The sequence below is a fragment of the Marmota monax genome, unplaced genomic scaffold, assembly GCF_021218885.2.
Source record: "Marmota monax isolate L192 unplaced genomic scaffold, Marmota_monax_Labrador192_F-V1.1 WCK01_AAM20220418_F8-fsc00070, whole genome shotgun sequence".
NCBI classification, from domain to species: Eukaryota; Metazoa; Chordata; class Mammalia; order Rodentia; family Sciuridae; genus Marmota; species Marmota monax.
The window spans coordinates 4,492,268-4,519,188 of record NW_026692116.1 but is presented as its reverse complement, the minus strand read 5'-3'; the positions used below and the strand labels follow the sequence as shown (position 1 = coordinate 4,519,188).

The window sequence follows — 26,921 nt, the reverse complement described above, 5'->3', positions numbered from 1 at the left end:
TGCAGAAGGATCCTTGAGAAGTCACAAGTACTGAGAGGAGCTGAGGGAAGGGGATAGAGAAGCAGGGAATAAAGGTCTCGGTGCATTCCATGACCCTCTTTAAGTGACTGAGAACATGAGCAAGATGAAAGGATTGATAATTAGAGAGTGAAATATTCAACTTTAAGATTGTGAAGGCTGCCAGGCAGGATAGGTGAGAATACGAGCCCAAGGGTGACCGTGGGTCAAGTGCAGCAGAAGAAAGGTGCATGGTGAGGGAAAGGCAAAGGGCAGGGAGGCCAGGCTGTGGCCATCATGCAGACACAGAGGTCGTACAGGAAGAGAGGAGGAGCTGGATACCCAGGTAGGAAGCAACAACAGGGAGGAGGGATGGAGGGGCTCCCTCGGGGGTCCCTACTCCCCAGTGGAAAACAAGAAACAAACAAAAACCCAACAACAGTATCAAGAGGCTGGCTCTTCTCTTTCCACTTGAAGCCTTTCTTGCCCGTCATACCCCATCCCCCTTTGTCCACACCAGTGTCCTGAGCTTGGAGCCTGAGCTGAAAGTACAGAAACTCCAAGAAGCGTCCTCTACCCCATGACAACTGCACTATGGACAAATGACCTATCTCCTCCAATCCTAGACCAGGATTTCTCAACCTCAGCACCATTAAAATTGGGGGGCCAGATAATTCTTTGTTTGGAGAGGAATTGTGCTATGTATTGTGGAATGAGCACTGTCCCAGCTGTGACAACTAAATTTATCTACAGATATTGCCAAATATTCCCCAGGGACAAAATTGCCCAGCTCTACCTCCTCCACCCCTCGTCCCCTGTTGAGAGCCACTGTCCTGCACCAGCCCCACAAAGCATCTGACACCCACCCTGGGCTACCTTTCCCCACCTTCTGTGCCTTCCCACTGAACTCTGTCCAGCTGCCTCCACAGTAGATACTGTGACTGTGTTGGTGATGACCACAGGCAAGAGGCTGGACCTCCAGCTGCTCCCAGAGAACCCAAGAATGGAGCATTATCCTGAGTGCCTAGTTAGAACATTTCCCACCAGCTCTACCTATGTTCCTTTTTTTGACCCATCTCCCCTTCAACACCCTATTATTTTTCTCATTAATACACAGGACGAGGAATACGCATTCAGGATATCCTGAAAGATGAAGAGACACTGACCCTATTTCTTATTAAAAACATTGGCCTGTCCAGCTCAGTTGTCCACCTACTGGTCAACTCCCAAGTCCGTGTGGAACAGGTAAGTGGGTGTCCTTGGTCAGTGGTCTCTGGAGGGGAGGGGTAAGCACTATGCCTACTAAGGGAGACCTCTGTTTTTCTATTCTTTCTTGCTTTTGTTAGACCACAATGCAAAGAAAAGACCACCAACTCCAATTGAAATCAAATTAAAGCAAGCTTATAATTCCAACTGGTCAGGGCTGTTCTCTCCCCGAAAACCACAGGAACAGAAGACAACCCTGCAGCCTCCTAGGAGTACAGCTTTATAGCACAGAAAGTTACACAAATGGGGGGGGTAGGTGTTGAGAACTTACAGATAACAAAATTGTGACAAGCATAACACAAAAGTTAGTTAATAATTTAGCTGGTCCCGACATCAGAATTTATGAGGCGTCATTGGGGCTTCAGAGAGGGTCGTTATCTGGCTAGGGAGAGCCAGAATTTATGAGGCGCCACTAAAGTTTTGGAGAGGGTTGTTATCTGGTCAGAAAAAGCCGGGCATGGGTGAGTTCAAGGCACGGGCAGGTATTCCAAGCAAATTTAGAAATCGCAGTAATTTATACTAAAGCCGAAATTAACTTTTCATGTCTTTGTGGCAAGATGGCTCCCGATCTTAAGAGGGAATTAGGCTGGGTTTATCACTTTTACATTCAGCATCCATGACTGATGCCCTATATTTGGAAAAATACCTGGGGGTCATTGAGATGACCAGATCTGAAGCACACATGACCTCACAAGATTTAAAGCTCAGCAGGTTTTCATAACTGGGAGGAAGCTAAGCCATCCTGAGGCTCAACCTCCCCTGTAGGGGCTAAGGAAACGGAGGTCTATTCATTCCCTAATTAAATATTTAGGGACCCTTGTAGGGACGTAGAATACAGTGTGAAGGAGGCAAGCAAAGCCCCTGGCTCAGAAGCTCACATTCCAGTGGGGTGATAGGAGGTAGTCAGACACAGAGACTCTGGCATGTGTCTCCAGCTTGTCAGGAGCTGTAGGGAGGGGACAGAAGGGGTGTGGGAGGGAGAAGTTTAAGAGGGATGGTCAGGGAAGCACATTCTGAAAGGTATATTTGAGCAGCCCTCCTGAAGAGAAGGCAGTCTCTGAAATATCTTCAGCTCCTGCTGAGAATGGGCAGTGCAGTTTCTGTGGACTGAGGTCACTCTTCCTATGGTACAGAATCTGATGATGGCCACAGAAGGGCCAATCTCTGCTTTCCTGGGCTGCTCTCTTCCTAGTACCAGGCAACCTCTTCTACAGTCCTAGCACATTACTGATCTATACCTCTCCAAATTTGTTTCATGCATTTTAATAATTTCCTATGTCTAATATATTTTATATTTTTTTATATAAATCAGAGTATCATTAGCCTTAAACTGTACACAAAGGCCTCATATAGTACAAGAAGAGACTTACCGTCTTTAGTTGGCCGGAAAAATTGGCAAGAGTTACTTATTAGGCATGTCAAAGCCAATATTATTGAGTTCAAAAGGTATTATAGTAAATGGAAGCTTAATTTTTATCAAATGTATGATTGGCCTCTATAAAGGTATATAAGACATAAATAGATATCTTTTTAGAATAAGAATTATATATGTTGGGCTGGGGATGTGGCTCAAGCGGTAGCGCGCTCGCCTGGCATGCGTGCGGCCTGGGTTCGATCCTCAGCACCACATACAAACAAAGATGTTGTGTCCGCCGATAACTAAAAAATAAATATTAAAATTCTCTCTCTCTCTCTCTCCCCCTCTATCTTAAAAAAAAAAAAAAAAGGCAATACTTCTGGGTGTGAGCCTAAAGAGGATTGCTTTAAAAAAAAAAAAAAAGAATTATATATGTTTAGTGAACATAAGAAAAAAATTTTATTTATTACTAATAATGAAAAATAAAATAGAACAGTGAATAGCTTTTCACTTCCCCATTCAGGAAAAAAATTATTATCATTAAATCTAATGATGATCTAATTATGGGGAATCAGTACTTTAAATATTGATGGGTAAAAGTAAATTGGTAGTATTGCTCAGGACAATGATTTAGTGGATTATTTAGAAAATTTTAAAATTTTACATGGCATTGACCCAGCAATGACATCTCAAGGGACTTACGCAAAAACAATCTTTATGTATACATATACATATATATATACATATATACAGTGTAAATGATTTTATAAATTTTGAAAATACTAATATGATCCTATATTTATATAAAATATGAATATCTATGTGTATAGAAAACAGTTTAGAAGGCTATGAATTAGATGCCAACCGCAGTTAACTATGAACAGTAGAACCCTAAGAGATTCTTATGTATACTTCTTAATTTTTGTAACATAAAATGTTTTAATCTTGAAATTAATTTTAGTTTTTCATTTGAATATCAGTCTATAAACTTTGGTATGTAATTCTTTGAGTCAATATAAACTATCCAAAATATGAAATGGACAAATTTAAGAGAATCTTTAATCCCTTCTTGAGAGCAGATGTTAAAATATTTTTATACATTATGTTACCCTTTAAATAAGCTAGTGTCTCTCAACTGTCTTTTAAAAATATAGCTAAGCTTACTTCTCAGTGTAATAATACATAAGTTTTACTTTATATAATTATAGAAGAATAATTCATATGATTAGATTTTTAATTATTTTGTTATTATTATGAGTTGGTAAGAGAACATTATAAAAACTAGTTTGTAGACCAATATTTTAGTAAAATATTCTCTTAAACCTTATATTTTAAGGATTGATATATTTAGGAAACAGAGATACAATTGATATAGAAGAATCAGTAATAATTATTATAGTTATATTGATGTTTTTAAATTAATTAATTTTAGCTTTCAAAGAGAAGTTTGAAACTTAGAACTCAAGATGGTATTTGAAAACATTAACATTCAATCAAAAATGTATGAATCTTAATTTCTTAAAAATTAGTCCTTTTTTAAATAATAAAATTTACTAGGCATAAGTAATTATTCTATTGGAATGAGAGTAGATTAATGCTTTAAGAAGTTCTTGTCATCTCAATGTATAGGTTAAAATTTTTGTTTATATAAGCACACGAATATTTGCTCTTAGGGAAAAGCCTCAAATATTTTTAATTGATTGTTTTATGTACTTATAACCAATTTAGCCACACACAAATCTTTTCTCTATTTACTCATTCTACATCACCTATTTAGACCTTCTGTATATAATCATACAAAGATTCCTCTATTGAGAAAATTCTTTTTCTTTCTATCATTAAAGCCTTCAAACATAAAGACTTTTTACCCAGAGATGTTTTCTTTCTTCCTTGTAGGATTCTCCAATTTTTCTTTTCTCTCTGTAGAAGCATTTCTTTCTTTCCTTCTAGACTTCTTCTTTATGGTTACATTTTGAAACAATTCCTGTAAATCTTTGAATCTAGATAAATTATTATATTTTAATAAGAAAAAATATTTCAATGGAAATGTAGCCAAAATTTTTGGACACCTTTGTACATAGAATTATATGTTTACCACTTTATGAAAACCTAAACAATAGTTTAGAGTTAAGATTACTTGATATTTGCATTTTAACTTTGTAAGTTACTAAGTATCTTTTGAAATAGGCATTTATATAATGAATTACATTTACCATGAATTAAATATTATTTTTCTTTGAAGAAGGGCATCAGATAATTGTATATAATAATATGAGTTATGTATTCCCTGTGGAAGGAAAATTATTAGAATAGGCATCTGTTAATTACCCTATGAATTAAAGATTATATAGATTACTTAAGTAGCTGGAAAAATATGTATTAAGAAGTGAAGATATACTTTTTAAAATTTAATCAGCCACCTTAAATTGAACCTTATTAAGTCATGTGACTTAAAAGTATTTGGATCTATTTTATTTTAGTTTAAATATTATGAGTGCACTCTTTTTATCTATGCAAACTTTGACATTAATGAAGTTAAAATAGAATTTTTGTGCATATACATATTTAATCATTGTGTTTACATATTTAGAAATCATAAGAATAAAAATTTTGGCCATCATCAGAACGTTGTGAGATTAAACATTTTAGATTGCCGGCTTTTGTTCTCATAATGGTCAAAATTTACCTCTAGTATCTCTAAAAAAGAAAAATAATGTGAGAAAACAAAAAATAATGTGTGAGAAAACGTAATAATTTTTTGCAACGCTTCCTTAATAGCACAGCTGTAGAGAGAATGGGAAATCAAGTTTCTTGGAGAAACCTGGTTAATGGGATTAGAAATTAGTTTATTCAACTCAGCATCCGGAAAGAATTAAGAACAAGGCCACTATTAAAGACGCAGGAGTTCGTTGGCTTGCATTTTGTCTGTCAAGAAAATCCCTCGTCAACGAAAGAAAAACTTCTAGCTGGGTGTTTGCTTGTGAGAAATAGCAATGCTGTGAGATACAGGTTCCGCAATGCTGGAGGGCGGGCGGAAGTCCCGCCCTAGGGATGGGCGGGAGGGACCAAGAGGAAGCCAGAGGAAGGCCAGGAGGCGGGGCTTGAAGGGGTGTACCATGATGCTGCGGTCGCGTGGCCAGAGCTATTTTCCCGTGTTTTCCATGTTACCTGAAATTCTACCTGAAGCTCTGGGGTCCCCACCCCTCGAGTGCCTCCAATATTCGCCTATCTGAAGTTAAAATACCGGCGGCTTTTGTCAGGCTGGGAGCTATCTAAGCTATGACTGCCTTTTTCATGGGCCCGGTGAGCCGCCATTGCTGTCCCGGCCAACGAAGGGGCAAGCTCCAGTGTTTCTGGCCACCCTCAGCATCCTCCGGGTCAATGCCGTTGCTGCCGCCGCTGTTATGCGTCTGGCTTCCGCGGCCACCGCTCACATTGCTATTTGCCCTGTTTTGTTTCGTGCCATCAGCTTGTCTGCCTGCGCCTCCCGACTCTGTATCCCCTCTGCGGCACAGTCGCGAGGCTTTTTAGGTTGGTTCTCCCTGCCTTTTGCTGACTCCTTGCTGCAAACCTCAGCACTACTGGTGGGCGGCGGCGGCGTTTTGTCTCCTCTTTGGGTTAGCAGCCCAGCCCAGACAGAAGGCAGACGTTGTTGGCAGGGAGCAGTAGCTGTCTCTGCAACTATGGATAGATTTCTTCCTGTGTGTGGACAGACCCACACAGCAAATAATTTCCAACCCAAAGGTGGGCTTTAGCTAGCAATGGACCAATCACCGGACAGGATAAATCAAAGTAGGTTGTGTTTGGTACCCAAGTTAGTTAGAGTTGCCATCCTTTTTGCAGGTACCAAAGAGACAGAGACACTGCTGGCCCACCTCATGTAGGTTACAGACCTTGCTGGAATCCGCAGTTAGAGCCTTCTGTCAGTCCCAGCATTCTAAATTTGCGTGATTAGAGTTCAGCTGGGTTACGCCTTTAAGTTAGATTGCTCTATCTTAGCGGTCTGTAAGGATGCAGTGGGAGGTGCTGCGGGGAATTTGCCCGCTCAGTTTAAATTGTTAGAGTACTACCGAAAGCAGAAGAAAATGCGTCTCCCCCCCTCCATTTCTGTTTTCATAAGGATTTTGAGTAGATAGACCTTTTCTGGAAGAGATTTGCTTCGGTTTTATATCAGGGTATCAAAATGAACTTTCCCACCTCCCTGCTCTAGATTGCAGTGTACCATCAATTTCTTTGAGGTGGGTGTTGCTTAACTTAATTTCTATCTTCTGAATCTGTGGGTGATCAGACCCCATTTAACCAAGTCTGTGCTTACTTTGAATTCATTCCTGGGTCAGGTCCATGTTGAGCATCATCATAACGGGGCCACAGCCAGTGTCTCTTTGGGGGATTCTTCTTCCTGCTCAGGAGGATGTAAGCCACTCTAAAACTTAAAAGTCTCAAATAATTAGTGAATAACAAAACACAAATGGCCAAAATATATTTACAAAAGCGAAGCTCTTCATAGATCTAGTCCACATGAGTGCTGGAACTAGACATAGAAAAGATGGCTCAGGTGGTTTATTTAAGAGGTTATATCAAAGCCAGGGATAAGGTTTCAAGGACCAAGTCTTGTTTTGTGGTGTTTTGCAGTCAGCAGGTTGATTGGCATCTTCTCACATCACACCCATCTCAGGTGCTGTGTGGACCATGGCAGAGCCTGATAGAAATTCACAATGTCCCTGAGCAATTGACCAGAGGAAATATCCACTGGTCCTTCCCAGACACCAGATGTTTCTATCCGCTAGGCTTCCATGTGTGGCGACCCACTTGCAACCCAGGTATGGCTTTTGACAGTACCTGATACAGTGAAGATTTAATAAGCACTAACAGCCTTTCCTAGCTCTACTTAACTATCCCTCCTCTGTGTGCTGGTTTCACTGTGTTTAATCTGGCATTTCTGCTATTTAGATGCCTGTATAGCTAGTTGGAGAGCCTCTAATAGGCTGGAATTGGCCTTATTCATCCCATTCACTCTTCTGGTCGCTGCACAGTAAGAAGCCAGTGAGTGGGCATTGAGAGAGAGTGACCAATGAGTGGGACCTTCATGGTGTCCCAGTTTTCTCCCTGGCTGGCTATGTGAGTTTCTCAAGTCACTTGATTCGTCTTCCATCACTTCCTCCTTGGGAATATGAGAGGCTTGGACAAAATGAGTTGATTGATACCCTCCATCTTGGAATGTTTTAGCCTCTAGAATTAGAGATGAGAGAGGTGGGTGTGGGCAAAGCAGGAAGGCTCTGTGGGCACACGCAGCCTTGTACTAGGTGAGGGAGTACAGAGCTGATCCACCATCAGCAGTGACTTGTACTTTGTGTAGGAACCAGGCTTTTCCAGGTGGGGTCTGACTGTCCCTATGCAGCAGGTGGCAAAGCTGGACCTGCTCTGCCAGAGAACCATGTAACTGGAAGCCATGAGGAGAACGCAGTGCCCAGACAATCTTATTCGTTCATGACTCTCAAGGTCTTGTTCACTGCAGTGGATCCAGGACTCCAAGAGGCCAGGCACTGTGCTGGGTGGCCAAGGCCTCTGACCATGGTTGATGCCCTTCCCTTGGCCCTTTAGCCTCTGGAGGCCAACATGGGCATGATGTTTCAGGAGTCACTGTCCATGGTGGGGGTGGTGAGATACACAGGCCTTGGGGGTCACGGATCCAAAAATGGATAACTAGTTAAATCAGATAAATGATTTTAAAAAAAAGAACTCAAGCATAATTACATTCCATTTAGACCCTATTTGGGACACACTTACACTAAAATTATTTATTATTCACCCAAAATTCAAATTTCACTGGGCATCTGGTGTTTTTATGTGATAGATTTAGGGAGAACCACCACAAGTGTCTTCTCACGACTCCTCGGGGGAGGTCTCTATGGCACCTTGGCATCATGTGCAGAGAAGGGGATCTCTTACATTTTAAAAATTTCTCTAGTAAAGTGAGGCTTGGGGGGGAATGTCTGGATTTTCTATTGCTTCTGAAATAAAGCACCACAAATTTAGTGGTTTTAAAACAACACCAAAATATTTTCTTATGTGTCTGGAGGAGAGAAATATGAGGGTCAAGGAACCAGGAGGTCTACATCCTGTACCGGGCATCTAAAGGAAAATCTGTTTTCTTACCTTTTCCAGCATCTAGACACTGTCCATGTTCCTTGGCTTGTGGTCCCCCTCAATCTGCAAGGCCAGCAGTGGCCCACCAAACCTATCTCACATTCTTCTGACACTGTTTCTTCTATCTCCTTCCATGTTTCAAGGATTATATTGGACCCAACCAGATAAATCAAAATAACCTGCTGATCTAGTTAGGTAGCTAATTAGCAAACTTAATCCATCAGCAATCTTAATTCCCTTTGTATTAGAATATAATATATTCACTGGTCCCTTTGATTAGAATGTGGGCATCTTTGAGTGGGGGGTGCAGTGATTTCCTACCACCAGGAGAGTTCAGTGTTGCCTCTCTCCCCTGCAGTTTGCTCACGGAGTCCCAGACCTGGTGCTGAAGGACATCGCCTGCAATGAAGCCCTCCTGGAGCGCTTCATCATATTTGGCCAGCGTCATGGGGCATGGGCTGTGCGTGACGCCCTGTGTTCCCTCTCCCAGGGCACCCTACAGTGGATAGAAGACACTCTGTATGCCAATGTGGACTTCTTCAAGCTCTTCCATGTGGTAAGGGAAGGGTGATTCCTGGGACAGGCAGCATCTGGGACTCAGCATCCCCTCTGAGCATGGGACCCTTAGTGAGATTAGAGTGCTGGGCAGCCCACTGGGGCACACCAACATGAATTGACACTGGTGGAGGTGTGAACCCAGTGTTCAGAACAAGCCTGGAAGAAGCTCCAAGCTCCAGAGGCCCAAGAAATCTTGACCAATATGATGTTTAGAACATTGGCCTACTGACCCAGGAGTCATAGGAGCTTCAGCATTAGGTGTGTGTTTATTCCAAATGTGGGCTGAGTGCTCCCCAACACTTGTAGCAGTGTGGTTAAGAAAGAAGCCAGGTTTGGTGTTGCACACCTGTAATCTCAGCGACTCAGGAGACTGAGACAGGAGGATCACCAGTTCAAAGCCAGCCTTAGCAACGTAGTGAGGCAACTTAACAAGATCCTGCCATGGCTGGGAATATGGCTCAGTGGTTAAGTATCCCTGGGTTCAATCTGTGGTACCAAAAAAAAAAAAAAAAAGTGGGCATGGTGGCAACACACAGCAGCTCAGGAGGCTGAGGTAGGAGGATTCTGAGTTCAAAGGCAGCCTCAGCAATTTAGTGAGGTGCTAAGCAACTCAGTGAGACCCTGTCTCTAAGTAAAATACAAAAAAGTCTGGGGATGTGGCTCAGTGGTCGAGTGCCCCTGAGTTCAATCTCTGGTACCCCCCCCCCAAAAAAAAAGAAAGAAGAAGGCCTGGTTTGACTTCTGTGGTTGTAGGCAAGATATTGAACCTTTCTTAGCCCTATTATTCATCTATATAAGTATAATACTTTATAAATTTATAGAAAAAGATACTCTGACACCAGTGCTAGACCCTTTTCTTAGGGAATGTTAAGTTCCCACAGGACACACAGAGGCCACTGAAGCCAACTGCAGGTTAGGAGCTTCTGCATTAAAATTTCTTTACTACCTACTATTAATATGTATCTTTTCCTAAAAGGTCTCAATATAGCTACAGAGTCTTCCTTAATTCTCTTTATAAAGTTGTCAGCATCCCCCCTGAGCATGGGACCCTTAGTGAGATCAGAGTGCTGGACAGCCCACTGGGGCACACCAACATTTGCCAGTGGCCTGGAGACTGTTTCCTGGCTCTGAGCTGACAGCTAACTTGCTGTCATTCAAAGGGGATTCCATCCCCCATTTGTAAAATTGAGACAATAAGACCTGCTCTACACATGTACAAGATTCATATTAGGGAAGAGATGGAAAAATACTTTGAAACCAAAACCATTTTGTTCTTATCAAAGCAAGAATGTCCCCACTTTCCTGGGGGCCCCTTGGCTCCTTTCTATGGTCCTCTCAGACTAGGGGGTGGTCTCTCTCATGGAGTGACCTTAAACTGACTCTAGATTCCAAGCTCAGTTTTGCTTACATCAGCCACAGATACTAGGACAGAAGACCCTGTGGAGAGAAAAAGGCCTAGTTTCTTGTTGAGCCAAAAGAGTCCCATCACTTGTCTATACACATACCACAGAGCCCACCCTCTGGTTCAGACACTATTCCTCCAGAGTGGGGAGACAACATGTCTCAGTGACCTCCTCCAGTAGAGACAGTTTGGGCATGTCCCCCCACCCCTCCCAGTGACTGAGTCGGAATTCTCCACTCATGACGCATTTCCTAGTACTCAGGGCACCCCTTCTGGTTGCCCCCTCACTACTGAGGCAGCTTCCTCTCTTCTCATCTGATGCTTAACAACTGTCAGGTTGCAACAAACATGCTTCAGAGCCACATTCTCTCAGTTGCCCAGCAACAACTTCCCTCCTGGATAAATCTGGGCTTCCTGCAGCAGCAGCCCAGAGCTTAACCCAGCAGCCCAGCACTCTGTCTTCAGCTGTCTGCTCTTTACCTCTTGTCTGGGTGTTTTCAAGACAACCACCCATCCCCAGCTCTAGAACCTTCCAGAAACTATGTCATCATATATAGACATTTTTAACTTGAGGCTACCTAATTACCTTTGTATTAGGTATATCCTCAACTTAGAAATTAATACTGCTTTTAGATTATCTTTGAATCAGAGAAAGTAAATCAAACAAAAAAATTCAACTCCTAAGATGTTCTTTCTATGTGCTGATGGTGTTGCATCTGATCCAAAGCATCAGCAAATGCCAAGACTTTTTAGGAGCTTATATGATTTATTCTGCATATGTAAAAAATATTACACAACCCCAAAGAAGAGGCATTTTTTAGTTTCTGAAGAACCAAAACAGAGGCTTCATGGAGACAAAAATCCTCTTGTTACCTGTGAGGGCCTCGTATCAATTTCTTCATACAAGATCAAGGCTCAGGGACTGTTCAAACCAACTGCAGTTGATGGAGACTATGCCTTCCACAGCCCTATTTGTATATCCCATCTTCCATAAGAGGTCTAATAAGACCTTGACCTTGGGTTGGCAGTACTGAGCTCAGTGGGGACAAGGAAAGATTGTTATTTGGAAAATTCACAGAACTTGTTGGTGTAGGAAGTTGGGGCGGGGGGTGATGATATTTGCCATTTTGGTCTATAGCCTTTTATCCAGAAATGTTTCCACATTGTCATTCAAATGAACTTGCAGTCTCTTCTGGTGTTTTTTTTTTTTTTTTTTTTTGACTCTTTTGGCAAGAACAATTCTTATAAATTTAAATAGATAATAATGGAAGGAATTAAAAGGAGAAGAGAGCTCTGGGAAAGTTATTTTATAATATGTAGCAATCCCAGCCAGAACACTGGTAAACAAGTACAAGTAGAAGGCTCTTGGGGTTTGATACCCTTCTGAGATGTAAGTGGTATTTCAAATGAAGAGTGAGCATGAAACTCTCATTATTTACCATCTCCACTGAAGTGAACTGGGAAGACAATTGCAGCCAGTGTTCCAGGCACATAGCTAGAGCTTAGTAAATATTTGATTAATGAATATTATTAAACAATTGACAAGGTCAAAAAGAAAGCATTAGCTGTGTGTGATAGAACATGCCTGTAATCCCAGGGGCTCAGGAGGCTGAGGCAAGAAGATCACAGGTTCAAAGACAGCCTCAGCAACCTAGCAAGGCTGCAAGCAGTCTAGTGAGACTATTTCAGATTTTTAAAAATAAAAATAAAAAAGGCTGGGGATGTGGCCCAGAATTTAATTGCTCCTGGGTTCAATCCCTGGTACCAAAAAAAAAAAAAAAGAAGTGTTAACTAGACACAAAAATGCATCTTGAGCTGTGCCCGCTCCCCCATCCACTCTCCCCCTAATTCCTGGACTTGTTCTTATCTGGCTCTCTCTAGTCTCACTCTCTTGTTGGCTCTCTTCACATTTTTCTCTCCACCTAGAATTCCTGGCTCTCCCCTTCAGTCCACAGACACTGCCCTCACCTCACAATTATCAGTTTGTCTCAGCTTAAATGTCACCTTCATGTCCTTAGGTGCAACCGACTGCTGCCTCCCTGAAAGACACCATCACATCTAGTAGAGATACTTCTCATGGAAGCTCTCATCTCAATAGATTCTGTCTCTTTTCTACTAGATCATTGTTTATTTATTCATGAATACAACACATATTCATTGAGGACTTACTGTGTACATGCTCTGAAGATGAAAACAAAATAAATCCATTCCTACACTTACTGAGCCTACAGTTTAGCTGGAAGACAGATACATTAAAAAATAATAGCAAACTGATAAAAAAGTGATAAATAAATGTGGTAAGAATTAATTATAGGAGCAGCTAGGAGGAGCACCTTATCCATGGGGAAGGAGGCAGGAAGCAGAGGGTGATGAGGGAAGGCCTTCTGGATGAGGAGAAGTGGTTTCAGATAAGTTGATTCTTGCCAGTTGAGGTGGAGTGAGGATGGGTGGGGGTGGCTGTTTAATCCCTTGGTCCCAAAGTATAGGTATAGTGCCTTATGGCCATAAGCTTTGCAGAAACCTACAAAAAATGTTTGAGACTTGAAATTAAAAGAAAAATTGGCTCCAAAATACAAAGAAAAAGCTTTAGAATTAAATTTAATAAATATCAAATTGCATGTTTATCTCATTCACAGTCCAGTTGTGCTAAGTTGTGGGAAAGCCAAAAAAAAGTACCCAGAGACAGTATGGGAGACTTGTGGTTTATTAGGTTAAGCTAACGAGATCAGTGACTGCACCAAGAAGAATTCAGTGGCAAAAGGTGAACAGCTTCTATTCCCTCACAGTGTATAGCCAAGCAATGACTCACAGTGTTCTGTCCACTGTGACTGGCTGAGTGACATGTATTCTTTCCAAAGTGCCCTCAGTTCCATGCCTGTCCCCACTCTGAAAGGGGTTTGTATCTTGAGTGGCAGAAGCAGTGACATCACCAGCATTAGCTTCCTTAGTTTGCTTATAGGAACAGCATCACAGGGAGCAACTGTCCTGTTGTACGTGCAGAAAGTAACTTCTACAGTTCCCAGTGTGCCTAGAGAAAGCCAATGTCCTCCAAGATAATATGTATCTGGACTTCCCATCCCACGCTTGATCTCATTGTTCCCTTATTTTGGCTAGATTTGGGGAAAGAATAATAGAGCATCCAGGGACATGGTATTTTATTGTCCTCCTTTGCTTTAGGGAACAATACATTGTTTAAGAAAGGTAATATTACTTAACTTTATTGTTAAATTTGGTACTCATTAAATGTGAAATTCAAAATTCAGTTTATAATTCAGGTTTTCCCACTTTACACACATTCCCAAGTATTTATAATGACTGCTGAGAAATCATAACAGATTCACTCACTAAATGAGTTATGGGATGCCATATAATTTCAAAAACAATATTTGGAGCCTTAAAAAACTGTGTGTATATGCAAATATGTTGATAAAAAGAGATGTGAATAGATAGAGACATTGGTGCTTTCCAATATGCTGACTTGGATGTAGGACAGAATTTTAAGCTTATATTGTGCCCATGGCCTTGCACTCAGGATGTTCCCTCCCAGTGAAAGAGAGGATGGGTTAAAGATGTACACACAGGCAAAACATAGTCATGAACAGTCTCTGGCTCACAGTCAAGTGAGAAGGGCAGACAACAAACTTAGAAAGAAGAGGGAGTAACTGAAAGAACAGGAACTTGTGACTGATTTAATGTCCAACCTGCTTGGACACATGAGTGTGATGATTCCTTTATTTCTCTGCCTCTGGATTCCTGGCCCCTCCTGGCCCTCCCATCCTTTAGGACTGCTGGGTTTCTGTTCACGACTAAAAGGCTCAGGGGTCGCTCCAGGTAAACTGGGATAACTGGGCTTCACAAAATAACCACACAAGAGACACAAATACCTTTTTCTTTGGGGTCGCTGTGAGGGCTCCTCTGACCTTAAGGGTCTGCAGAAAGAGAGAGAGAGAGTACGCGCTGACCCCTTTTATTGAGGAGAAGCTATTCAGATGAGGCAAGGGGTCAAGTTTCAGGGGGCTGAGTCTATCTTCTGATGTCCACTGTCAGCAGGTTGACTGACATCTAGATAGGCCAACCCAAGGGCACAGTAAGAGAAGGGTACACACACAAGGCACTTCCATGGAACATTCTATCCTAAACAGGGCAGGGGGTAATATTACAAAGGAACAGGTGAGCATAGCTCCACCCATGGGGCTGTAGGAAGACATGCCCAGGCACGAAGACACAGTCACTTGAACCCTAGAAGAGCGGGGCAGTCTAGCAGCATGGGTGCCTGATGCTACATCTCCCGGCAGGGGAGTTAACTCCGTCATGTGTGAGGTTGGTCTCCCACATAGGACCTTTTTTTTTTTTTCTCTGCAGAACTTCTTTGGACTGTGGTCATTGAGTCCAACTTCCTCCTAGCATAGTCGTTAACATGTCCCTTGGCTCCCCTCTTTGCAATCTGAGGGCTCATCTGCCCCACACTCAGACCCAGCACCAACTCCTAGATTCCCAAGCTAGAGGTTTGGGCAATGGGATGGGATGGTGAAGAATCAGTGCTGACTTCTGGGAAGAAGTTAGTGCCAGCAGGAATGAAAACTGGTTTGGGAAAGACAATGTGATCAGTATGGGATGTGTTGGATCCCAATGACCAGCAGGCAGTGGATACATAAGGCCAAGGCTATGGGGAGAAGTCTGGGCTGGAGGAGCAGGTTTAGAAGTTGTCAATAAAAAGGTGGCAGATTCAATAATAAAGGTAATAAGACTACTCATTCTTAAGTAGGGAGATAGTGCAGTGTGAGGGTTGCAGGTCCTCAGGGAACTTGGCTGATAGTGGGAAGATGAAGGCAGAGGAGTTCATAGGAAAGGCCAAGGAGGAGCAAAAAAAAGCAGTCAAGAACAGTGTCACAGATGGCAATGAGATCAAAAGTGTCAAGAAAAGCAGAGGCCTCAACAGACTAAAAGCAAAAATAGGGCAGGTGAGGCAGGAAGATCGCAAGTTTGAGGCCAGCCTCAGCAATTTAGCAGACCCTGTCTCAAAAATAAAAAGGATTAGAGATGTGGCCCAGTGTAAAGTACCCCTGGGTTCATTTGCCAGTACCAAAAAAAGAAGCAAAAATATTCAGTGGACTTAAACCCCAGGAGGAAATTGGGGGTTCTGTTAAAGCCTCTTGGTAGAATGGTGAAGGTAAGGATAGAGAGGTGTTACTAAGGAAGTGAAGTCACCAAGTATGGCTTATGCTTCCAAGGAATGTGGAAAGAACAGGTTGAGGAGGAAGAGTGTGGCTACAGAGGGATAAGGGATTAGAAAACGATTCTTTGCCATTTGAGAAGCAAGAGCATATTGGCAGTGTGGTCCCAGTGGTGGGAAGGCTGAGGGTACATGAGCAACGTTCTTGAAGTGAAGCTCCATGAAGAGAGGCTTTTGTTTTGTTCATTACTATGTCCCCAACACCTGCACACAGCAGACACTGAATTTGTATTTGTCAAATGTGTGATCACATCAGTTCAAAAGTGTAATCGGCTCAAACGAAATACTGGAAAAAATGAATTTTGTTTCCATTTCCAAGCACAGTCCTGTGGTGGGTAACCCAGGAGTGACATGGAAGCTCCAGAGACTTCCTCAGGAACCAGGCTCCTCTGCATTTCCTTCAGGTACCTGGAGCTCTCACACTATCTGCTGCACCTCTCCTAGTCCATCCCATGTTCCAGGCAGGGCGAAGGCGAGGGCACACCTTTAACACACCATCCTGTTACAGTGTATTAATCAGAATTGTGCCTCATGCCCACCTGTACACAAGGGAGTCTGGGAAATAGTTTTTAGCCAGGCATTATCACCTTTAGCAGAATTGGGTAAACAGGCATCCATCTCTCACAGTGATAGAGCCTCGGCACTCAGTGCTGAGCAATATTTATGGAATAGACAGATGAGAACTTTATTCTTGTGGTCTTGCTTATGGTTCATGTCAGTGGTCTGCTTTTCATTGCTGTGACCAAAATACCTGACAGGAACAACTTAGAGAAGGAAATATTTATTTTAAAGCACAGTTTCAGAGGTTTCAGTGCAGAGCTGGCTGGCTCAATTGCTTTGGGCCTGAAGTGAGGCAGAACATCATGGTGGAAGGGCCTGCCCAGCTTATGGTAACTGGGAGCAGAGAGAAAGAGAGAGTGGGCCAGCTGCAAGAAAAATCTTTGCAGGTCACATCTACAGTGACCTATTCTCCAACTAGGTCTCACTTCCTACAGTTTCCTCCACCTCCCAATAGTCCATGAGCAATGATGGATTAATCCATCATAAAATTAGAGCTTTCATGACCCAATAATTTTCTTAAAAATGCACCTCTGTACACTACAACTTTGGAGACCAGTCCTTCAAGTACTCAAATCTTTGGGGAACATTCCAGATCCAAACCATAGCAATGTCTTTGATTTTTCAGGACTCTTAGATAACTCTTAGATTCCTCTCTGAAAATGCAGCAGAAGCCTTGCTGTGGTCTGAATGTGCTCCCCAAATTCCTGTGTTGAATTCTCATCCCCAAGATGATGGTATTAGGAGGTTGGGCCTTTGGGAGGCAATGAGGTCAGGACTGGGATTAGTATCCTAGTAAAAGAGACCCCAGAAAGCCAGCTTGCCTCTTCTACCACAATAAGACCTAGAAAGAACCAGAAAATAGGTCCTCACCAGACACCAAAACTGCCAGAACCATACTTCGGGACTTCCTAGTCTCCAGAACCATAAGAAACAGACTTCTGTAGTTTGTAGGCTATCCCATTTGTAGGATGTTGTTACAACATCTGGAATGGAAGAAAAGAGTGCTGATTTTATATTCCTGGAATGAGCAGGTAGTCTTTGGAGAAAGAAAGAACACCATCTGGGACAGGGTATTCTACAGACCCTAGCATGGAAGTTAATATGGTCACTGTGGTCAAAATGTGCAGGTCTGTGGAACTCTCAACCAGGAGAAAGGCATAATAAAGTTAAGAGCCTGGTGCTTCTGAAACAATCTACACCACATTTTTCACAGTGATTGCTCTTGGGTAAAGAGTAGGACAGATAGTAAGGCGAGCTATACCCTGTACTTCATGTAAGTAAGTAGCTATTACTTTTGTTATCTTAAAGATGAAAAAAAGGCCTAAGTGTTCCATATCAGAGTCAGAACTACCTGGTGCACGTCTGCAATCCTAGTAGCTCGGGAGGCTAAGCCAGGAGGATCCCAAATTCAAAGCCAGCCCCAGAAAATTAGTGAGGCCCTGGGCAATAATTTAATTATTCTCTTGAATTATTAAAAGTGAATAATTATGAATTTCCAGGAAGTCATTACTACTTCTTCACTATATCTCTTTATAATAGAACATCAACATAAGGGAGTTTGACTTAAAGATGAAATACTAAAATTTATTTACTCTTTCTTTAAAAGCAACTTAAAAGTAGACATGTTGCTGAACACTTCTTTAATCTGACATAGGTGAGTGTATCATAGTCTCTAAGGCAAACTTCATTCCACCTCCTAGCATATGGGATTTATGATTCACAAATTTCTCCTGAGCTGCTACATAAAAATGTGATGGATAAGAAACTTAAGCAATACAAAAATAAAAATTTATGAATGTAAGTTTTCTGTCGAAGGAACCGCTGAGCTAGAGCCAGTCCAAAAAAATAAAAATTTAAAATCCTGGGCTGGGCTTGTAACTCAGTGGGCTTGCCTAGAATGTGTGAGGCACTGGGTTTGATTCTTAGCACCTCATAAACATAAATAAAATAAAGGTTCATCTACAACTAAAAAATAAAAGTAAAAATCATTTTTTAAAAAAGTAAGATTCTTGTCCTTAAGAAACATACCATTTCACAGACTACAGGTATGAAAACAATTATAATAAATTTGTTTTTTGCTCTAATAAGAGCATTCACTTATTTATCATATTTTTTGAGTAACTACTGTGAGCCGAACACACAGACACAGTTCCTTTCTACATGAGGCTTAGAGTCTTGCAAGAGAGACAGATGAGAGGTAAACAAAAGAATGATCACCACTGCTGAATAAAGTAAGGAGGAAAATCAACAAGTCACCTTCAGGGAACCTATAGGACAAGGTGCAAAGAGACATGGAAAAGAGACATCTAAAGCTACCTGGGGGACAACTGTCTTTCCCATAGTTAGTTGTGTTAGGAATGAGACTTGAAAGAATAGGAGTCTGCCAGGCAAAGGAAGAAGGGAAATGGAGTACAGAACCCAGGGATATGCAAAAGACAGATATGTGAGGAGAGGCAGAAGTCTGGCCTAGTGGAGGAGAGGCAGGTAAGAGGGCTGGAGAGCCAGGCATAGTGGTGCACGTCTGCAATCCTAGCAGCTCAGGAGGCTAAGGCAGGAGGATCCCAAATTCAAAGCCAGCCCCAGAAAATTAGTGAGGCCCTAAGCAACTCAGTAAGACCTGACTCAAAATAAAACAAAAAGGGCTGAAGATGTGGCTTAATGGTTAAGTACCCCTGGGTTTAATTCCCAGTACAAGAAGACTAGAGAGGCCATGTATATCCAGCACTGTTACTGACCTTCTCTCCTGGGGAAAGAAGAGAGCCATGGAAGATTTCTGATCAGTGCAAGTAGCACAATTAGATAGGCCTCTTAGGTAACTCAGTCTACAATGTGGAAGATACATGGGAAGGAAGGAGACTAGATGCAAGGGAACCAGCAAGAAGGTTATTCTTTTTTTTTTTCCTTAAATTTTTTTAGTTGTCAATGAACTTTTATTTTACTTATTTATATGTGATGCTCTGAATTGAACCCAGTGCCTCACACATGCCAGGCAAGCATTCTGCCTCTGAGCCACAACCCCAGCCCCCAAGAAGGTTATTCTGATGGAGTATTCTAGAGGAGAAATTAACAAAAGCAGTCTTAGTGGGGAAGGAAAAAAATATGTAAGATAGGGAAAGTATTTACTTATTCATTTATTCAATAATTTATTCATTAAATTATCCATTTATTCAATAATTTATTTTTGCCTGGGAAAACTTTTTTCTTATTATCTGAACATTTTATTTCTAGAAATAAGTATAAAAATAGAGTGAATGATATAACGAAGCCCATGTACCCATCACCCAGCATCAAGTATTATCAACATTTGGCTTAGTTCTTATTTTGATGGTTCTCTCCCTTTTTTTTAACCCCTAAACTTTTTTGCAATAAATCATAGACAACATACCATTTCACCAGTACATGCTTTGTAATTATCTTTAGCAGAGATGGTCGTATTTGTCTTAACAAAACTGCAATGCTAGGATCACACCCAACAAAATTTAATAATTCCTCAGTGTTGTCCAGTGTGTGGTCCGTGTCCACTTACTCCATTATTACACCTGGATTGTCCATATCAGAATGAAAAAAACACACATGACACTATATTTATAGGTCCCTTCCATCCTTTTATATATCTAATAATCTAGGAAGATAGTCAGGAGAGAGGGTCCCCAGGACTTGTGATAACTTTCCATCATCACATATTTTTACCTGTTTGCTTAGTCCCTTCCTACTCACTTCACTCAGCCCTTACAGGAAAAATAGGATCTAAAGTGCTCTTCCCAGATACACTGAAGGTATTTTCAAGGAATTTAAAAAGAAGTCGTGGCAAGACCAATGCATAGGCCCTGTGCTCAGGGTAAAGATGCTTCTCAGTGGTGTGGCAGCAATGGCAGCTTTGCAGCTGCTTCCTCTGGAATATTCCTCCCCTGTCAGGTCTGTTTTACACTTTTCATGCATAACAAATTCTTTTATTTTATAGTTAGAAAATAAGCCTGAAATGCTAATGTCTGCTGAGTGTACCTAAATTTATTTCATGGTTTCAGGATCAGAGAGAATACTAGGGCTCTTGCACCTATAGCAGGGAGAAAAGGGGACAAGATATAGGGCTAAAAATGGGGATCTGGTGGTCAATACCTAATTCCACCTGTTTCTCAGCCTTGCTTCAAGCTCAACTGGTGCCGCCGCCATCATTCAACAGAACCTCACTGGCAGATAAAAAGCCAAGGCTTGTGGCTTGTGGTCTACAACACTTGAATGAGAATTACAAGCCAAGGTTTTACTACTCAAGGCACACTCTTGAATTTGATAATTCAAGAACTCAGTTCTGAAAGAATTTCCCTTGCCCCCAGTACTGAACCCAAGGGCATTCTATCACTGAGTTATATCCCCAATCATTTTTATTTTTAATTTTGAGATAGGATCTCACTAAGTTGCCCAGGGTGGCCTTGAACTTGGCAATCCGCCTGCATCAGCCTCCCAAGTTGCTTGGATTACCGGTGTGCGCCACTGCCCCCAGCTTCCTAAAATACTCTCATAAGGTATCAGTGATTCAATCAGTTCTGAAACTGAAGAATAATGTCCATCAGGACTTGAACTTGGTTTTCAGAAAATGGTGTTCACATCAGACTCTGGGGCTTAGAGACAGCAAATTTGAGGGCTTCCACCTTCCCTATCAAAATGGAAAATGCAAAAACAGGTCTGAGTTGTCCAGTGGGCTTGGGTTACCTGAACAATGTTCTCACCTGGAGAACTGGCAAGGGACTTCTCTCTGATTCCAGCCAACAGTAGCTTTCAAAGCAAAGTGATGTTCCTGGTGGAATCTTCCATGATGGAATAGTGTTGAACCAAGGACAGCAACAGGAAAGCAATACAAGGGGGGAGGGAAGATGTGACTGAAGAAGGCACCTGGCTATGTCTATAAAGCCCTAAGGTTGAAATGTGGGTGTCTCCACAGCAGCCTTCCTCACATGCCAGCAGCTGTATTCTGCTTTCCTTGGTGTTGCTTGGTGTCACTAAACCAGTATTCACTATTTCATGGGTGTATTGTCATTATGAAAATATGAGTGACTATCTCAGCAGGGAAGTTTGGAACTAGTGCCTGTCATTTTTCTCAATTAAAGAATTCTATTTTCAAGAGTGTTTTGGTCAGCTTTTTCACTGCTGTGAATAAAATATCTGACCAGAACAACTGTAGAAGAGAAGTTTATTTGAGGACTCACAGTTTCAAAGGTCTTAACCCATAGACAGCAGGCTAAATCCCTTGGGGTTTGAGATGATGCTGAATAATATGGTAGTAGAGTGTGGCAGAGGGAAGTAACTCATATGATGATCAGAAAGCAGAGAGGGAGAAAGACTCCATTTGCCAGATACAAATATATGCCCAAAGTCATGCCCTCAATGCCCACTTCCTCCAGCCACACCCTGCCACTTCAGTTACCACTTAATTAATTCCTATCAGGGGAATAATTTATTGGTTGGGTCAAGACTCTTGTAATCCAATTATTTCTCCTCTGAACCTTCTTGCATTGTCTCACACATGAGCTATTGGGGGATAACACATCTAAACCATAACAGAAAGCAGAAAATTCCTGCAATCAGAAAGAGGGAAAGGAATCATTTATAAGCACACAGAGGATCAGAGAGTACGTATGTATGTATATACAACTACATACATATTTTAATTTTTTTTGTCCTGTTAATTACAGCTTCCCACACTCCTAGACAGCAATTCTCAAGGCATCAATCTGAGATCCTGGGGAAAAATAGTATCTGATCTATCTCCAAGAATTCAAGGAGTAAGTAGCCTGATGCTGGTAATTTTAATTTCTTTTTATGCAATTTTAACATACTTAGTATGACAAATAATGGCACTTCACTCCTGTTCAAAGTGAAATACATTTGTTCTTTTCCTCTAGCAACTTCAGAGGATTTGTTCATATCTTAAATTGTCTGCTCCTAAGTAGTATGTAAAAAGAAAAGAATCATCCTTATGATTCTCCACCTGGAAAGAAATACCTCCGGAAATAAGTAATTTGCCTGGTCTGGCACAAATCCTCAGAGAACTTACCATTAAATCTAAGTTTTTCCAGTACTGAGATGGTCCATTTTTCTTTTATGATCTTAAGATCTACATGAATATATATATATATATATATATATATATATATATATATATATATAGTAACAGATCCTTATATGGTGCTTATCAGCTTTACTCCTAAGTGCTTTACCAATAACTACTCATTTAATTCCCCAAATAAGTGACTTTTTGTGTTATTTATAAAATATGTGCACATTTTAATTAACACCTGATTCTTTCACTCAGTAGTTGGTTGATGCTGGAGATATAGTGATGAATAGACAAACACAGTTGTTGCCTCATGGACATACATCAACAGGGAAGAGAGATATAAAATAAGCAATTCTCAGATATGATTATTATAAAAGAATGCAAACTGTGAAACATGGTTTTCTTTCTTCAGTATTCCCAGCTGGCTTAGGCTCAGACAACTTGAAAAATTGCAAGGTTAGAATCTGTTTTTTATAAAACTAAACTCAACTTGGGCAGAGTAGGAGCAATACTGTGGCTGAGTTGAAGATGGGCCCATTTTACTGATGGCCACCTGATGCTGTGGGCGTCTTTAACATTCTTTCCTTCATAGCATTTGAAAAATTCATATCAATATAATAAAGTTGAAGTTGACAGAGAATGTAAAAAATTTCCCAAAGCATATCAACACTCTTAATTCTGTGTGGGTATTTTCGAAGATTCTTTGCCTGTCTAGATAGCAAGTCTTAGCTTTTGTGAATTAGGCTGAAGCAGATGGCCTGGTTTATGTTAATTAATATTAGACCATTTGACTTTAGAACACCCCCTTCATCTCTGAGTGCTTTAGTTAAATGAGCAACATAACCCCTTCCAAGATTGTCATGAGACTCACTGTTGTTGTGTCGCGACCCCTTGCCCGCAAGGAAGACGCAACTCGGGAATCTTCTTTCAACAGTTTATTCAGGCCCTGGATATTTCTTCTTCTCTCTCTCGGATGCCTCTCCCAGCCTTAATAAAGCATCCCAAGCCCCAATGCAAAGCTGCCGCGTGGAGCTTTCTCACAGGGTGGTGAAAAATCATGTGCCAACTTTCCCAGATAAGGAGTTGTTTGTCACAGACCACAGCGGAGCCAGCGTCATCTTGTAATGGCGACCATAATCTGCAGAAACGGCAGAAGCGGCTCACCACAGTTCCCCCTTTTCTGTTTTCTTAAAACAATACAGGCGAGAGTAGAGGTCCTATCCCACTGTGCAGAAGTGGCTGCATAGTACGACTCAGTCCTAAGGAGGCGCCTTCCCCAGATCCGAAGCCATATCAGCCGACGCCTTTTTTCGTGGGGCGGGGCGTGAACGCGTCTAACCCGCATGCAATAGGACATGCTCTCCTTGAGGTCCACGTCAAGGATCACTCAAGTGCAGTGCCTTGCCTCGCATCCTGTATCGTGACGATGGTGGACGAAGGGGGATAGCTGAGGCTGAACTGTGGCTGTTTATAATGACAAACAAGTTGACAGCACCCTGAAAGAAAGGCACGAACTTCAAGGCGATAGAAAAGTACTAGTGTGGAAACCCATCTGCGTGCAATGGCAGTAAGACCGGCAGAGTGCAAGGGCTTTCCAACACTAAGAGAATAACAAGGAAAGTCATGTCGATCCCAGTGCAATGTTATAATAACTTGGGGTGTAACGACCATGACAAAGGTTTACTGCTTAAGATGCGCAAGCCAGACTTGAGGTGAGTTGCCATTTTCTAAAGCTGCAAGAGCTTGTATGATCATAGCCTTTTCTTGTGCATGGCGAGTTTTAAGGCGACAGAGAAGCCACAAACAAAGTACAACACCGAAGCAACACATTGCACCAAAAATGCCCACTCCCACCCATTCCTTAAAAAAGGAAAAGGCAGAGGATAGCCAACTGGTGAATTGACCCAAAGTCACTGGTTCGACACGGGTGCTATTCAGAACAGCAATCTGAGTTAGTTGAGACTGGATCAAGTTTTCTGCTTCCATGGACCAGGTTCCGGATAAATATTCCCCGATGATGCGGGAGGCATTTCTGGAATCATAAAATCTGACAGAGGTTATACATAAATGTGCACGTTGATCAATACAACCCAAATGTACTAGGTCAGACAATTCCTCAACTTGAGCTTGAAGCAGATCTATCCTTTGATTAGCAGCTAGAATCCCAGATAAAGTGTGTTGATTAATTTTACTTTGAGACTCAAGTATGGTGGATGTTTGTTGAATAACCTGATTAATAGTGGCAGCAGTTTGTACCTGGCTGGCCATGGCTACTCCAGCTGTAACTGCTGCAGCAGCAGATATTGCCACAGCTGTCACCATAGCTGCCGTAATTCCAAAATCTCTACGGGCTCTAATCAGTTCAACAATAGGAAATGACTCTGGATCTGCAGTAACCGGGATCGGGACAAAGGTTGGAAATTTCATAACCATTGCCGTAGTCCAGGAGCCATTCCAACACTCAGACAAATAACAGGTAATATTAGAACAATTAAGCATCCCCTGTAATGTAACATTAGCCAAAAGAAACAGGAACGGAGATTGGAGACGGACTGCTGCGGAGGGTAATGTAGCATTAGATAATTGCGAATTATTTGCAGAAATTTTAAGCCTCCTACCTCGCTCCGAGTCTTGGGTACTGCCAGAAACATTAAACAGCCAACTTTGGACTCCTAATATTTCCCTGGGGAAACACAAGCACGGACTAGACTAGCCCAATCTGAGGGAGTCATGCAAAATCTAGTAAGTCCCTCCACCTGAGTAAGGGTGAAAGCGGCATCTATGCCATAAGTGCGGACAGATTCTGCCAAGGTTTTAATTATCTTAAAGTCTAAAGGCTCATGATATCTTCCCCTGTTATTGTCCTGAAATACAGGGTATGCAAGTCCCATATCTGTATTAACTGTCCTCCAAACTTGTGCATGAAAAGATCTCCCGGAACCTTGGCTCCCCCCCACATACGGAGGTGGGGCAATCGGCACCATATCTTCTTCTAGATATTCTACCTCCTCCTCCTCAGAGTTTTGTTGACCAATGTTAACTCCCTTCCCCTTCTTACAGTAGGCCTGCGTGCCCTGTGTCTCCTTTTTCTTCTTTTTCATTTTTATCTTATGTAGTTGTTGTAACAATATATCAAGGTCCTCAGAACTCTCTGAGTCGCTTGTGTTCTCAGGCGTTTTTAATTCGGTCAAGTCTGGGTAGAGCCTTCTCCTATTTTTATCTTCAGGCTCTTTTGCCTTCTCACTACTGTTACTTTTAATACTCTCTGCCACTTCACTACATGATCCTTCAGATTTTTCCTCATGCAATTGCTCAAGAATAGCTTGACCCTCACTCACAGCTTCCTGGCATTTACCATCTGTAAGGCAACCACGGACCATTTTCCAAAGGGGTATCACCCCACCCTCTAATATGCCCTGCTCAGAAGCAAAGTCAAGATCTTTGCCTAATTTATCCCAACTAGGCACAGTAAGGCTGCCCGAAAATGCAAACCACGGTGCAGCGATATCTATCTTCTGTAAAAATCTCTGTAAAGTACTATGTTTCACTTCCAGTCCCTTGGAACGTAACAGGCCATCTAGGGCCAGGAGAAGCGGACTTGAAGATGCGGCACCCATGACACAACAACAAAGAAAGCACAAAAGAAAGAAAGCGAAAGTAGGAGCGAAAGTACACAGTGCAGCTGCAATAAAATGTAAGGCTCTCTCTTTCATTACAGAGGAGCTGTCCCGCTTTGGTCGCGGATCCCACTTACTAGGGACTAACCCCGCTTTGATCGCGGATCCCACTTACCTGGGACTAACCCCGCTTTGATCGCGGATCCCACTTACCTGGGACTAACCGGTGCACCACCCCTGACTGTTGAAAGTTCTGGTTCCCGGGTTTCGGCACCACTTGTCGCGACCCCTTGCCCGCAAGGAAGACGCAACTCGGGAATCTTCTTTCAACAGTTTATTCAGGCCCTGGATATTTCTTCTTCTCTCTCTCGGATGCCCCTCCCAGCCTTAATAAAGCATCCCAAGCCCCAATGCAAAGCTGCCGCGTGGAGCTTTCTCACAGGGTGGTGAAAAATCATGTGCCAACTTTCCCAGATAAGGAGTTGTTTGTCACAGACCACAGCGGAGCCAGCGTCATCTTGTAATGGCGACCATAATCTGCAGAAACGGCAGAAGCGGCTCACCACATTGTTGAAGCAATTTGAGATTCTAACTTTATTATTGAAGCATAGTATGTAATTATAGGTATGACTCATGTGTGGAATTCACATGGCAAGTGTGGTATGTGGACAAAGAGAGGGACAACAGAGAAACACCACTTATTGCAGTAAGGGAATGTTTTCCATCTTACC

General features: G+C 42.0%; 1 protein-coding gene across 1 annotated transcript in view; it reads left to right on the top strand.

Annotated features, from left to right (window-relative positions):
• Abca4 (ATP binding cassette subfamily A member 4) overlaps positions 1-26,921 on the top strand; it is a 152,568-nt gene that overhangs the window by 11,774 nt on the left and 113,873 nt on the right. The window contains exons 5-9 of the mRNA XM_058585471.1: positions 1,115-1,242; positions 5,881-6,237; positions 8,222-8,278; positions 9,126-9,323; positions 22,209-22,298. Coding sequence (XP_058441454.1) covers positions 1,115-1,242; positions 5,881-6,237; positions 8,222-8,278; positions 9,126-9,323; positions 22,209-22,298 — 830 coding nt within the window. The remainder of the gene's footprint in view (positions 1-1,114; positions 1,243-5,880; positions 6,238-8,221; positions 8,279-9,125; positions 9,324-22,208; positions 22,299-26,921) is intronic.